At 48.0% G+C, this 14540-nt stretch overlaps 1 protein-coding gene across 1 annotated transcript; it reads left to right on the top strand.

Moving 5' to 3' along the window:
* The first annotated feature begins 792 nt into the window (after positions 1-792).
* Positions 793-12346, top strand: B3GAT1 (beta-1,3-glucuronyltransferase 1). The gene is made up of 5 exons (XM_068418330.1): positions 793-919; positions 3175-3683; positions 5420-5716; positions 10939-11056; positions 12277-12346. Exons 1-4 carry the CDS (start codon positions 808-810, stop codon positions 11023-11025), a joined length of 1005 nt encoding a protein of 334 aa, XP_068274431.1. The 5' UTR covers positions 793-807; the 3' UTR covers positions 11026-11056; positions 12277-12346.
* The last annotated feature ends 2194 nt before the right edge of the window (positions 12347-14540 follow it).

Below are 14540 nucleotides of genomic sequence, written 5' to 3'. Positions count from 1 at the left end.
CCGTGCGTGTCCCTGCTAAGTGATGTACTTTGCTTGCCAAGATACTTGGATAAAATACAGTCTGCTTAAATCTTGTATGTGCTTGTATTGAATCAAACTAAGCCGCTGTGGCAGTTTAATATACTCCAGTTGCAACACCTCTGAGATGGAAGAAATGAACCTGAACAGGCCGTTGGAAGCCTGAGTTAAAACTGGCTGCATCAAAGATGCCAGCAGGACAGCCTGAGCTGAGGGGACTGCAGTGACGGGTGACTAGCTGTGCTGGAGCTGTATTCCCAAGAGCGTAGGCGCAGTCACCCTGAGTGCTCTGCCTGGCAGAGGGAGAGGGTCTGGTGGGTCAGAGCACTTGCTGATGTGCCAGGCAAGTAATGTGGTCACTATGGTCTCTGCTTCCTCCTAGGGGCTTGGGCTGAGCAGGTTTTGAGAAAGATTTATGAACTCTATGGAGCAGCTCCCTAGTACCTTTCTCTGCCTACTCACCTTTGCTCTCTGTTGCAGGTTTCCTTTCAAATGAGTCCCTGAGGTTCCTGCTGGCAGCTCCAGCAGTGTTCTGCAGAAGTGCCCTCCTGCTCCTGGTCCCAGCAGCCGAGGCCCCTCCAAACCTGCTTCTGCAATGGGTGGGTTGTAAGCACTGGTAAGACCTACGAGTCGTGTCGCCTTCGCTGCTCTCTCCCTCTCTCGCGTTCTCTCTCTCTGTCCTTGTTCCTTCTTGCCCATTTATTTCTGTTCTCCATGTGCTCTGCTGTTCTGTCTCTGGGGTTTTCACTGTCAGGTAATGAGGAGCTGTGGGTCCAGTCAGTCTTGGAGATGCCGAAGAGACGAGACATCCTGGCTATCGTGCTGATAGTTCTGCCCTGGACACTACTAATCACCGTCTGGCACCAGAGCACCATTGCTCCACTTCTTGCAGTGCACAAGGGTGAGAGAAATCAAACCAGCCCATGCCAAGCCTGTGCATCCCTCCCTTGTCCTCATCTCCTCTCTCATTTCATTTCCTCATGGCAGCCATGCTCATCTCAGCTCCCAGTCCATGCTCATGCAGAAGCCTCCCCACTTCTGCTGTAGGAACAAGCCTAGTGCTCACAAGGGTTCTTCAGAGACATCAAACTCCAAGCCATGGGATATGCTTACTGCCCTTGGAGAGCTCTTTATGGCCTAAATCCAGAATCAGTCAGAGTACTGAAGGAAGATGCAGGAAGTTCTGGGGGATCCTCTCTGGCCAGAAGGATCAGCTTGGAGAGGCCTCCACAGTTACTTATCCTTTTGCTGAACAGTCTGATGTGCAGTTTGAATTGTCAGAAGTTCAAAGTCTGTCCCAAGTACCTTTACCCTTCGCCCCTGGAGGACTGACAGCCACCTATGAGGCTTTGGGCAGGTCTTAAGGGAAAAATGTCTGTGATCCCCTCTGGAAGGTGGACAGTGCTTCAGAGGGTGAGGGATCTACTGGGCTCTAAAACAGGACTTGAAAGACTACTAAGAATACCCTGTCTGTATACCAGTTTGACTCAATGCCCTAAAAACTAGGAGGTGGTTTTTGTCAATGAACACAGACACTGAAGTTACAGCACAGGGACTCTGTCCCGAACTTACTGCTGACCTTGGTAAGACACTTCCTCTGCCTCTCTGAGCCCCCAGTGGAAAATGAGTGGTGATAGAGACCAACCTGAAAGCTCTTGGGAGAAATCATTTTGTTCTTGTAATGCATTTCTGAGATCCTTTGGTATGAGGTGCTGAAAAAAAAGAGATGTGCATCTATACGCTAGCGAGCACAGAACGGCAGCGCTTACACATGCCAGGATTTACAGCTGAGGGTCTGACCTGCAGGGCTTTGCAAACTGTCTCAAGCACCGTCCTGGCTAATTACATTTGTGTCTGTGTCCAATGCATTTTGCAGTTTTATTTTTGAATTGATTCCCGTGTTCTCTGCTTTCAGAGAGCTCTGCTATGTGATGCTGATGTGCTTTGCCTTGTATAGAGCCTGATAAGGACACCTTGTCCCTGTCCCACCCCCACCAGATATAGACCCTCCCTCCGTCAGTGCCGTGGAGCACGAGGCCTTCATTTGGTTCAGGGCTGGTATCAAAGTCTATGCTGCTGGAAGAGTAACATGCTATGAAAAAAATGTAGGTAGTACCCTGCTGGGTCAGATCTGATGGCTGTCTGTTCCTGTTCTTTCTCATCTGAAGTTCCTGGTAGTAGCTGGTTTTGCAAAATCCATGGCTCAAAGTTTTATGTGCCCACTAGAGAGCAGCTGGCTTGTATCCTGAATGGAGGTGCCCCTTCATCTCTGCCAGTTCCCAACTGTAGACTGGGGTATTCCTGCTGGGCTGCGGTGGTACGAAGTGTGAAAGTCACACCTTGGCAAAGCGACAGGTGCATGAACATTTTTTTTTTCCTTGAGCTGATTGTGAACAAGTCTCTGTTTGCGTGTGCTATTCATTGTTCACATCCACACTACTGAATGGGCTGTTCTGTTCAGAGATTGGTAGGGTCTTTTTGAGGAGAGGTTAGTCAGAGGCAGGTGAAAGTCTCTGCAGAAAAAAGCCTACAATTACAGGCTTTGACTTCTACTCCCCATTTCTGGATTTGAAGTGTGTCTTTCCCTGCTTCTCTGGGCGCCATCCCAGGCCTGTCAGGAGAGCAGGGGGGTACTGTGGTATCCTGGCCAGACAGTGCTGCTGGGGGATCTTCACTGACTTGGTATTTTCCACCAGTTAGTTCCCTGCCTCCCAATCCAGGTGCTCCAGTGCCTGAGTGCAGAGCCGTGAGTCCCGTCCTGCTGAGCGTGGTGCCCAGAGCGCTGGAGCTCTTCAGGAATGACAGATCGTCAGTCCGTGTTGCTGTTTTCTTTATCTAATTGCTGTACAAGCTTGTCTCTTCCAGGTGCTTTTTGAAGTTGCTTATTCTGAGCACTCAGCTGCAGCACTGTCCTGGGTTCTCAGGCCTTGTTTGGTGCTGGTTTTCTAACAATAGGAACTTCTTTTGTCATGTGTGTTTGTCCCTGATTCCTTTATTTATTTGTGTACTTATTAAAGCCTCCATCTGAGCTTGTTTCCTTTCCTCTGAAACCATAAGGGTGACCTGCTATTAGCAAGCAGCCTGCTGGCTCAGTCAGGGGGGTGTTGGAGGACTGAGTCCATGTGGCTTTTTCTTCTCTCTCCTACCCTTGCTCAGATGATGGTGGTGACTCCCGGCGTGATCTCGCTGCAGGCTTGGACTCCAGGGAATACTGCTTGTCGGACCGGGACATTGTGGAGGTGGTGAGGACAGAATATGTTTATACCCGCCCACCCCCGTGGTCAGACACCCTCCCCACCATCCACGTCATTACACCCACCTACAGCCGGCCCGTCCAGAAGGCAGAGCTGACGCGCCTGGCCAACACCCTCCTGCACGTGCCAAACCTGCACTGGATCCTGGTGGAGGACTCTCAGCGGCGCACGCCTCTCATCACCCGGCTGCTGCGGGACACGGGGCTTAACTACACCCACCTCAACGTGGAGACACCCCGCAACTACAAGCTGCGGGGAGACATGAGGGATCCCCGCATTCCCCGGGGGACCATGCAGAGGAACCTTGCCCTGAGATGGCTGAGAGAGACCTTTAACAAAAACAACAGCCAGCCTGGGATTGTTTACTTTGCCGATGATGATAACACCTACAGCCTGGAGCTCTTTGAGGAGGTAAGACCCTGCTGGAGGGGCCCCAGCTGGCTGAACCCATGGTCTCTCAGGCTGTTGTAAGTAGGCGATGGGGCTGACATCTCAGCCTGGAAATTTGCAGCTCCAGGAACTGTGATGGCAGGCTGAATTTCAGCATGTCCTGACAATCTTGTCAGGCTTGAGCAGGGGAAGGTTCCCATGTGCTTTCCCACCTTTGCTGTTTGTTCCACTCCTGCTGGAGCTCTAAATGAACTTCTGAGCCTTTCCCTGTCTGCAGGTTTGCAATGGTCTTACAGTACCAGGTACACTGTACCTCACCTGGCTTCCAGCTCAGAAATTACTTGTTCCCTTGCTCTCCTGAGGCCGAGCTCTTGCAGCAAGGGACAAGAAGGGAGGATTGCTTCCTTTCCCACCAGTTGCCAGTTTTCATACCAGGGATCTCTTATTTATTTGCTCCATACACGCCCCCTTTCCCTTCCCTGATGGCTTTCACTTCAGCTTGAATAGCCACAGGAATATACACGCTTTTAAAGCTGAAAGCAAACTCAGACTGACTGTCTTTGTTCCACAGTCCCCTTTGAGGCTGGCTCTGGCAGCATCTTGAGACAGACACCGCGCATTAATAAAGCAGAAAGAGTTCCTTCATTCACTCATGTGCTTTGCTCGTAGAGGCTTCTCCTCTCTGATATGTAGCTGCAGTTAAGGTCACATGGAGCCAATGAAATGTGCTGTGAAATGCAGAAGACACACACTATTGTTCCCTGTGGACAGGAGCTGCTGTTAGCATGTGTATAATGCAGAAGGGCAAGTGCCAGAGCTCTTCTGGTCTAATTTGTGGTAATTAGCAGTGATGAGATTAGCTCTGGGAGATCCCTGATCTAAGAGACTGGGCTAAGAGCAGAACACAGGGCTGAGCCTGCCAGCAGAGCAGGACAGGGTGCTGGGAGGTGAGCGGGCAGACTGGCATTCAAAGCATCTGCGTTGGCAAGTGCAGGCATCTGAAGTGTCCCCTGATGGCTCCTATCCATTTCTGTTGACTCTACAGGGAGTAGAGGTGTCTAGCGCTATCCGCTGCGTAGCAGGAGCAGCGGCAAAGTACCATCCTGCACCCTGGGAGCTTCTGGAGAGGCTGCACTTCTCAGCTGTCCCTGAGGTTGTGGGCTACAACTGCAGTGCCTCACTCTAAAGATGCTTTTAGCCTTAGCGTGGCTCATAGGCTGAGATTGCAGCTCAAACTCCTCAGCTTTCAGAGAAACCACCTTTCTTCCTAGATGTGCCATCCCTGCATTTCCAGGTGGCCCTGGACAAGGTGCTTCTCTCCTCTGTGTCCTGATCTCCCTAGCTGTCAATGTGGAGGACCGATGCCCCACAGCTCTAAAGACCTTTGGACAAAAAACCACTCTTAAATCTCAGTTATGTTTAGCATTGGCAGCTTAGTGCTGAGCTCACGCTTGGTTCCATTACTATTGCTATTGTTAGTTGCCACTTTCCAGAGCACTTTGCTTCTCCAGCTCCAGGATGTGCGTCCTTGTACAGGTGAGTAACGAGCTCTGCAGCTTGGCCCAAGCCACAGCGGGTGCCTGGGAACCCAACCCAGGCTCGTAGCTCGAGGGTTTGTGCTGAGGCTCAGGGCATTTGTCTCCTGCAGGATAGTGAGCAAGGGGAAGTCGTTCTGCTGGGGTGCTGGTTTGTGTGTTGGAAGCGCAGCCGATCCTTCTGTGTGCACCCACCGTACCCTTCTCTTTCCTTGCCTCCAGATGCGCAGCACCAGGAGGGTGTCAGTGTGGCCAGTAGCCTTCGTCGGTGGCTTGCGCTATGAGTCGCCCAAAGTGAACGCTGCAGGGAAGGTCTATGGCTGGAAAACTGTGTTCGACCCCCACCGCCCCTTTGCCATCGACATGGCGGGGTTTGCTGTGAACCTCAGACTGATTCTCCAGCGATCTCAGGCTTACTTCAAATTGCGAGGAGTGAAGGGAGGCTACCAAGAGAGCAGCCTGCTCCGGGAGCTAGTGACCTTGAACGACCTTGAGCCGAAAGCTGCCAATTGCACTAAGGTATGGAGATATATATATATATATATATTGAATAATACCCTTTGTCTCTGCTTCCCATCTGCACTGCTCCACAGCCCCCAGCCGTGGAAAAAACAAGGATCTCCGTGCTCAGCGGCGCTCGAGCGAGGAGTCCAGGAATAAGGAAGAGAAGCTGGAGCAGGGAGCAACTTTGTTTATTATCTGATACTCACTGTGCCTCAGTTTTTAAATCTACACGTCTGTGGTTATGGCTGTCCGGCACTGGGATAAATAACACAGATGGTCTCCCAAGGGTGGGAAAAAGAGATTGGATTAAAATTAGATCTTGGTTGTTGGGCACTGCGTGCCCTACTAGCTAACAACAAAGCACTGGCTGGATATGAGTGTGTTTCCAACAGGCCAAGGGAGATGTACAGGTTGTTTTTAGTCTGGTGTACAGGAGATAAGGGGTGTTTACTCCATGGCCAGTTATGCAGTCTTTGGTATATTGTCCCTGCTGTAAATAACTATTGGAAAGAAGCTGTGTTAAAAGGCTGGGGGTAGGGAATGATGGTTGTCGAGGAGCACATGGAGGAAGGAGGGGAAGGAAAAGGTTGTTCCCAGGCAGGAGGAAAAAAATGATCCTGTCAGACAGGCTGCCGTGTCAGTGCTGTCACACAAGAGCTGCAGGTCAGAGATGGAGAGGAAGCAGGAATTGCTGGCCAGGATTTGAAGCAGACTGCGTTTCTTTTTTTGGCTAGGCTGTGAGGATCTTACAAGGGCCCTTGTTGTGCACTGAATGCTGTTAGCTCCTGGCAAACTCTGAGTGCAGCTTTGCAGGTTGAGCTTTGCCTTTCTGCTTTTAGCTGCTGCCAGCAGCCTCCATTTCCCAGTTGCTGTTTTGCTCACCCATTTGACGAGGAGGAGAGTCCAGAGAAGCAGCTGAGAAGGACAAAAGGAGGCTGTGGTCTGGGGTCCTCTTGCCCTGAGATCAAAGCATAGACTTATTCCTCGTTGTGCTAGTGTGCTCCCAGCAGCTGTCATGGTTTGCTTCTGTTAAGCATAACCGTTCTCCTGCTTTGCAGGGAGATTTACATTAAAGATTATTATGTGCTCAGATACAGTCGTTAAGGAGGGATCAGAGAAGTACGTAAGATAAGCGTAGACATCTGTTCTCCAAAAATGGTGCCTTCTCTGTGTGCAGTGCTGGTATTTGTAATATTTATCAGAATTCAGCCCACAAATGCACACTCCTGCAAAAAGCTTAAGCTTTGGCCAAAGACATATATCCTGCTTATTTTCTTTGATTTGGGAACTGCCCAAAATGAAGGAGAAAATTAAGGAAGTCAGTATTAATTGCTGAGAAGAAAGGAGATAGTTATCCCTCCTTATCAGGAAGGAAGGGTTGGTTTATACTGGAGTTATAAGGAAAGGAGGCTTTGCAACCATGCTCTGTATTTCTGTGTTCTGCTGCTTCAGCATTTCCCCACAGACACCCCCAAAGCAAAACATACTCTCTTCAATCCATTGACACAGGATAGAGGTCTGAGATTCTGCATTCCTGTAAGGCTGATCTAACTGGGACATATTCTGCTCCCCATTTTCTACGAACACCTGAGGAAACAAGCTGCAGTGTGCTCAGCCAGGGAGCCCTTAAAGGAGAGAGACTTTGAGTGGCCCCAGCTATTGAAAAAACCTCAGCGTGGGCTGACACAAGAGGACAGACCACGAAATACAAGGTCATTGGAAATGAGGTGTCTCTCATTCCAGCTGCTCCTGGAGCCACTTGTTTCTCCAGGGAGAAGGGCATAGGTATGTTTCTTTGGGTGAGGCAGGATTCTGTGCGCTCGGGTGGTCTCAGTAGCAATTCACTGTGATTGAAGTGGTGGCTAAAAGCAGTCATTCCTTCTCTCTCCTTATCTCTTGGCTGAGTCAGATCTGAGATTAAATCTGCAGGTTAGCAGCTCGGTGGTCAGATGGATGTTGTGAAAGGGAATGGGCTGGCAGCTTCGCGCTGGCCCGGGGACGGCTGCCTCTGAGGCTTAGACGCAGAGCGCACGTGGGCACTGATAAATGCCACAGTCGTTATCACAGGCTGCTCTCAGACACGGGCTAGAGAACAGGGAGCAAAGAGAGCTCTCCCAGCACTAGCTGAACCACACACCAGCACAGTGGCTACCGTGGGTCTTGGAACTGGCTCTGGGAGGGGAATAAATCCTTGAGCATATGGAGGACACCAAGCCTTTGGGCCCAGCAGCAGCCAGGAAATTGCACAGCAAAAGTGTGCTGCTTCATGATGCCACAGATCTAAATCAGCTAAAACTGGCTCAGAATGGGCAGGAGAGAGGGAAAATGTCAGCCTAAGGCAAGAAGGCCTTAGGAAAAGGAGTGCTTTGCTTCCTCCTGATTTTATCCTGTGGTGCTACATATGGCAGGCAGAGGAATCAGCTTCACGAGCTCTTTGTTCTCTTTGCCTTTCAGGGGCTGAGCAGCAGGGTACGGATGGAGCAGATGTGTCCTCTTTTGGGTTAGATTGTTCCCGAGACTGGGCTCCTGTTTTCATGGGGGTTTGTGACCAGTGGTTTGCCGTGAGCATTCAGTATCCTGGCTGCTATGTGACAGCACCTTGTTGGTTAAGCTTCACATGCACACCAGTGAAGACACCAGTGCTCGAGCTGGTGATTTTTACAACAGACATGCAGAACTCGGAGGGTTCTTTTGGCCTTGGCTTGTCCTGATCAGTCACTTTTTAATTTCCTGTTAGAAGACAGTGAAGAAGCCTGCTATGGAGATGAATCCTTGTAATCTCTTAGATCTGTTTTGAGGCCTGTGATTCTGAATGGCAAGGCTGTAAATGGATGGAAGCGTTTTGCAGTAGTATAGATTTTTGAAGAGGACTCCCTCAGGTGACCTATATGAAACCACTGTTCAGGGCAAGTCAGATACTTGGTCCCCCTCGCTGTTTACTCCCTTCCAAGCTGTACTTTTTGCACAAGCCAAAGCTTCCCTGAGGAGTAAACCAAACACGCTGCTTGTGGAAAAAATCAAGCAATTGGCTGAGGGGAAAAGCAGGTGTTTCTGTACTAAATGGTGATCTCCCTCCTACGTTGAAGAACACAGAATGAAAAATGGTGGAAGCTGCTGTATCAGGCTGCAAACTCTGCAAATTCGTCCATTTTAGTTAATTTAATGTAACATAACTGTCTCTTTTGGCACTCGGCTTTGACAACAGAAAAGTGGGATCCAGTTTAAAGAAAAGCTGATAATGTGTAGTTGTGGTCTTCTGTTTATGGAGTACGTGGTTATAGAGCTGCTTAAGTGCGAGTCCCATTCCTGGCAGAGTGCAGCCCTTGGTCATCAGCAGGGTTGAGTGTTTATGTGTCAGAAGTGGAAAGAGCTCTTACCTGCTCCCGCTGGAAAAGAGAATTGGCTACAAGATTTTTCTAGCACCTGGACTGCATTAAGGTTTGTACATTCTGTTTGTTGGATGAGGAGCCCATAACTGATGCTTGCATAGCACTGAGAGCCACTTGTACAGACCTGTTTGGTTTTGCCTTTTCATAGGGAAGTAAGGCAGTAATTGCAGCAGCGTTGCTGCCGTGGCTGAGCAGGGCTGTAATAAAGGCTAACTTTGATGAGCGGGCTTTGAAGTGGGTGTGCGGGAGCAATGAAATGGTTTTTTGGACCCACTCCAGACAGCAGTTGGTCTCTACTGCCTTAGTATTAGCAGGCGAGATTTAAGCCCCACACAGGAGGTAACTGCTCACATCAGAGACAAATTTGGTCAAACAGCTTCTGGGGAAGGTGGGGTTGCTCCTGTTTAACCAGAAGGGTTTGAAAAGTGCTTTGTTCATCCTTTAGAAACAGAACGTTCCCTCGTTTTTCAGAAAAGCAGGGACTGGGTATGAAATGGTTTGGAGGTACTCGGATTAAATGTGCAGAGCATTGTCATAGCAACAAGAGGGAAACCCCCGCGAGGTAGGAAATGTCAGTGCAAACAGGTGAAGGGAAGCAGGAAACTGGAGCTCTGAAGGGATAAAGCTGCTCCCAGCAATCCAGGTTCTAGGAGCAAAGCAATAAGTATAATTGAGTCTAGTGAGGGGGGGGGAGTATTTTAAACAGCTTCCAGAACTGTCTGTGCCAGCAGTATAGCACAGCTAGTAGAAACTCTTTACCTCTAATACTCCCCCCCTCTCTAAAAATGTTAGGTCACCTCTTCAATTTATATTTTTTCCAGTACTCCTCCACAGATGTTGATCTATATTAAACTTCACTGCTAAGACTGAGGGAAGCTTTTACTAGAAGCTTCAGCTCTGTTTTAAGCAAGTTGGAGAGGGGCTTTAAAGTGATGCAACATATTGTACCTGGTACAGAGTAGCAAATGGCAGCGTGGGGCCAGCACTTCAAAGGAAATGTGTATGAGATGGTGATATGGTAGACTAATGCTTGCTGGGTTATGAAGGGCTGTGTACAGCCCAGAGCATGTGAGGGGAAGTGTTCTGTAACCAACTCCTGCATCTTGCAGCTCTGAGACAGCAGAGGTTGTAACAGAGAGGTGGAGCAGCAGTAAGTACTTCTCAGATCAGAGTGTCACTCTCATATCTTTTTAGGGTCTTGAAAGAATTTAAAAGTGAAAAAGAAGTGATAGTGAGGTTAGGGAGCAGACTGATGTCTTCCCTCCAATAATGGATTTTCAGAGATGCACTGAAAAATTCATTTTACTATTTCACCCAACCAAAGGCAATGGTGACGACTGGAGCAGCTGGTGGCACTCAGTATAACTGCCCCTTCCCTCTAATGCACGAGTCACAATGTGACCTGAAGTGGCAAGAATTGCATTTCCACTGTGAGCCTAGCAAATAACTCCAACACTGGCCAAGGATGTAGTAACATGATAACCAAGAACCAGAGTAAGGAACTTGGTCTATGGGGAAACGTGCCTGTGATTCTCCAGTTATGAAGGAACTGCCTTACATCATTGAAGAGGCTGATGAGCCTTTTGAGGAAGATGGTTGATAACTACGTGGAAGGAGCAGGTTAATGTCCCAAGACAGTACACTGTAAAATGGGTAATTTCTGTGCACTGTGCGTTTTGGATAGCAGCAGACCTGCCTAAATGAAGTTTTATGCAAACCTCCTTTCAGCTGTGAATGCGCCATTAGGCTCCAGGGTAGATGGTTAAATTGCACTATTGATTTAATGTGCAAGAATATTTGTTAGTGCAGTGAAGAGATGCAGCTAATGACTTCTGTTGGCTTCTTCAGATTTTAGTCTGGCATACAAGAACAGAAAAGCCTGTGCTGGTGAATGAGGGGAAGAAAGGATTCACAGATCCCAACGTGGAAATCTGACTGTGCATGGCTGAACAGAGACCAACACCAGGTAAGAGCTCACGTTTTTGAACAGTAATGAGAAGCAACAGAAAAAAAAGGAAAACACTAGACAATGACAGGAAAAAGACAAGAGCTCTTCTAAATCTGCTTTTTAATTTCCATTTTTCACATCTCTGACCTTCCCTTACTGCAAAACTTCTTGAGACCATTAGTTAATCTCTCTGTTTTATCTTTAAGACAAGTTGCTAAAGGGGAAAAACCTGGTGAGAGGCTGGGAGGAAGAAGAGAAATCCAGGGAGTGAGAGTTTAGGCAGGAGTTACATTGTTAAAAAAAACCCTTGTCTAAACAAGAAGGTTGCCTTACTAACATAGCTAAAGCACAAGGGCGAAGGATGTGGATTCATCCACCTGCAAACACCTGAGGAAAGCTAAGGCAATATCAGCGAAAGCATTTTTAAGTCAGGCAGAAGCTTTCACTGAGGGAAGAGTTTAATTTATACCCACATCAAAGCCACACAAAGTCAGTGACAAATAAAGGAGAGTGTGGATTAAACCCCACAGGAGTTATTTGTTTACCTAAGGTGAACACGGAGTGTCTTTTTCCATGGAAAGGAGGAAAGAACACGCACATTGATGGCTGCCTTTCCTGCTCATTTGTTCATGCCCTGTCTTCTCACCTTTAATTACCTGAGCATCCTGGTGCATTTAGTCTTCTGTATTTCCCGAGTGCACTCTGCAGCTGGTTTGCTAGATGCTCGTATCTGCATCCAGACTATGTTGCCGCTCTTCATTATTATGGGGAAACAAACAAGTGCACAGCTCTCTAACTGGAGTGTAGAACCAGGCCTGGAGGGGAGAGAAGGCTGCTGCTGGTTCTCTTTTCCTCTCGAATACAGAGGAGTAAGAGCAGCAAAGGCAAGGGGTAAATTTGCTTAGCAGCGGTGTATTTTTAGCAGTAATGAGCTCTCTTATAGCACATGCCCTCAGGCTACCTGGATGGAGCCCTGCCTGCTGCAGTGGCCTGCCTTTGCCGCCCGCTGGCAGGACAGCAGAGGAAAGCCTTCACTGCATATTATCTGCGCTATATATAGCGGCTTTGCAGAGGGGCCGTAGCTCTTCAGCGCTGTCACAACTGCTTTTCACCAACACGCAGTTGCCTAGCAGCAGGACTCACAGATCTGCAATCTGAGATGGGGTTTGGGATAGTTCCAAGGGGTGGCAGCTAACTGCAGAAGGGTAATATACATGCTGGTTGTGTTTCTGTTGCAGAAGATTTCTTCATGCACAGCCTGCAAGGTTCCTCTCCACAGCATACAACCAGCCAGACATGCAGTAGCCAGGACCTCTGCTGACTTCCAAGAGTTTTAGCGTACTGAAAACAAGTTAACACTGCATCCATCAACTACCCAGATTCCCCTGCCCTTCCTCCTGGACTCTGAGCAGAACCAGATGCTCTGGAAGTGGAGAAAAAGCACAGAAAATACAGGACTGACATCAACTTCAGTACGAGACCAGCTGCCTCGCGAGATGCTCGGTTTGGGAGAAGCGCATGCAGGGCACGATGCACTGAAGGCACGGCCCAGCTGGAATGGTGGTCTGGACTGAGGGGGCTGTTTTACAGGACCTGAAAGCAAGGGTGAGAATGCCCACAGGGATGTGTTGGCCCCGATGACTTGTTTTTCCTGAGACACACGTACCTTGTGGCTATGTGTGCAACAGCCTAAGCAGCTCTCTGTTCGTGGAGGGGACAGCTGCCTTCTGAGATGGCACCTTAGCCCTTAATTTTAAACCTACTTTAATCAGTGTTTATTACGCTGCACAAAACAGGAAGGTTTTGTGGGAGGGTGAAAAGCAAGGCAGGTTAGAACAAACTCATTAAGTATCTCTGTTCTCTTTGTATTCCCTCTCCTTTCCCTTCATTACTTTCATGGTTTGGAGGGCGCTCTGACATACCTGTGTTCCTGGATGGAGTTATGTTTACAGCATGTGGTTCTTTATTCATCCATGCTAAAATAAGTGGGTTTTAATGAGATTGTTGTGGCCGTACACCATAATATCATCCAGGCTCAGATCTTGGTTCTGTTTAGCTCTAATTTGGTTCACATGAGCATTAGGTGTGGGATTCTCTGAAGGGTGCTCCTACATAAAGCCAAATTTCCACTCTTAAAAAATAAAGTTAACTGCTTAAAACTAGGGATTGAATGATAAAAGCTGATTTTAGTGCATTTACCTTTCTACTGGAATGTGTCCTTCAGCCCTAGCCCCTTTTTCAGGGCCATGCCAGAGTACTGCAGAGCTACTGGCGTGAAAAGCCATGCTGGAGCAGTTTGAGTTAACTTCTGACGGATAGAGCAGCACCCTTGTAAAGGGGATCCTGTGCTTAGTGCTCTGTTTCTTCAGCACCTGGCTTGAGGTAGGTTGAAAAACTATCTATGTAGAACATTAGTCGCCTCTTCCCTGTTCTGTAACATCAACGGACCTGAGATAGCATTGATGAAAGGGCGTTCTCTGATGAAACTGTATTTTGCTTCTCAGTGAGAGACACAGGACTGAGCAATGCAGAAGAGGAACGTAGTTGACTCTGTATTTGAGATTGACAAACTTGCTGAGGAAGATATTGAGGTACAACATACCCCTTCTCCCCACCTCCAGCCCCTTTAAAAATACCAAAACTTCCCTCCCCTTTCATAGTTGTTGTCAAACCTTTGATCAGCCCCCACTGTCCCAATTCTTTCAAAAAGGTCTGAAGCACAATTTTACCTTTGAATTGAGGGGAAAATGTAATCCTGGAAATAGACTCGGTTATTTTTAGCCCTAACACATAGAACTATTAAAATGCTATAGATTTGATTGTTAGCCTCACAGTGCAGAAGTCTCCCCTTGGACTAATGACATTGTATATTTCCTAATATTTAAAAAAAATATATATTTTTTGTAAGTTATTTTCTCCCATTGTATATCAAAACCATTGGGGAAAAGTTGCATTCTTTAGTTCCCAGTCACAGAAGCCTTGCTACGTAGCCTTTACAAAAATGTTCCTTTAGATGCATTGGCTGAAGCACTACTTGGAGAGAAAGCATTTGATGCTACTGGTCGCTGGCTGCTCCATGGGAACGGGTATTGTTGTCTTGTATTAAAACAGGAGCTCTCTGCACTCAAGCAGATTTTATTCTGTTATTGTACTAGCCTTCCAAGTTCACTTCAGTCTGCAAACGCTACAGTGGAAAGACATTTTTAAAGGACTACAAAGTTTTCACACCATTTAAATAGTTTCCAACTGATGGCCTCTCCTAGCTGCATGTTTTGTTTCACTAATCTTAATTCCAGTCTCTGCTGGGCTGCAACCTTCCCTCCTTGGAAGGAAATAACTTTCAGAAAAATCAAAGGATCGAGTCCTGAACACAACCCTGCATATATGCTCCGCTCTCCTCAAGGTTGGTCACACAAGCCTGGGCCCTTCCAACTTGCACAGAGGCTACCATGGTCCTCGGGAGCAGAGATACGTATGTTCAGTAAGACCAGCTCTGGCCAGG

This window comes from Nyctibius grandis, chromosome 25 (assembly GCF_013368605.1).
Source record: "Nyctibius grandis isolate bNycGra1 chromosome 25, bNycGra1.pri, whole genome shotgun sequence".
Taxonomy (NCBI): Eukaryota; Metazoa; Chordata; class Aves; order Nyctibiiformes; family Nyctibiidae; genus Nyctibius; species Nyctibius grandis.
Note: the sequence above shows the minus strand (reverse complement) of the source record. Positions and strands in the feature narration are given on the sequence as shown.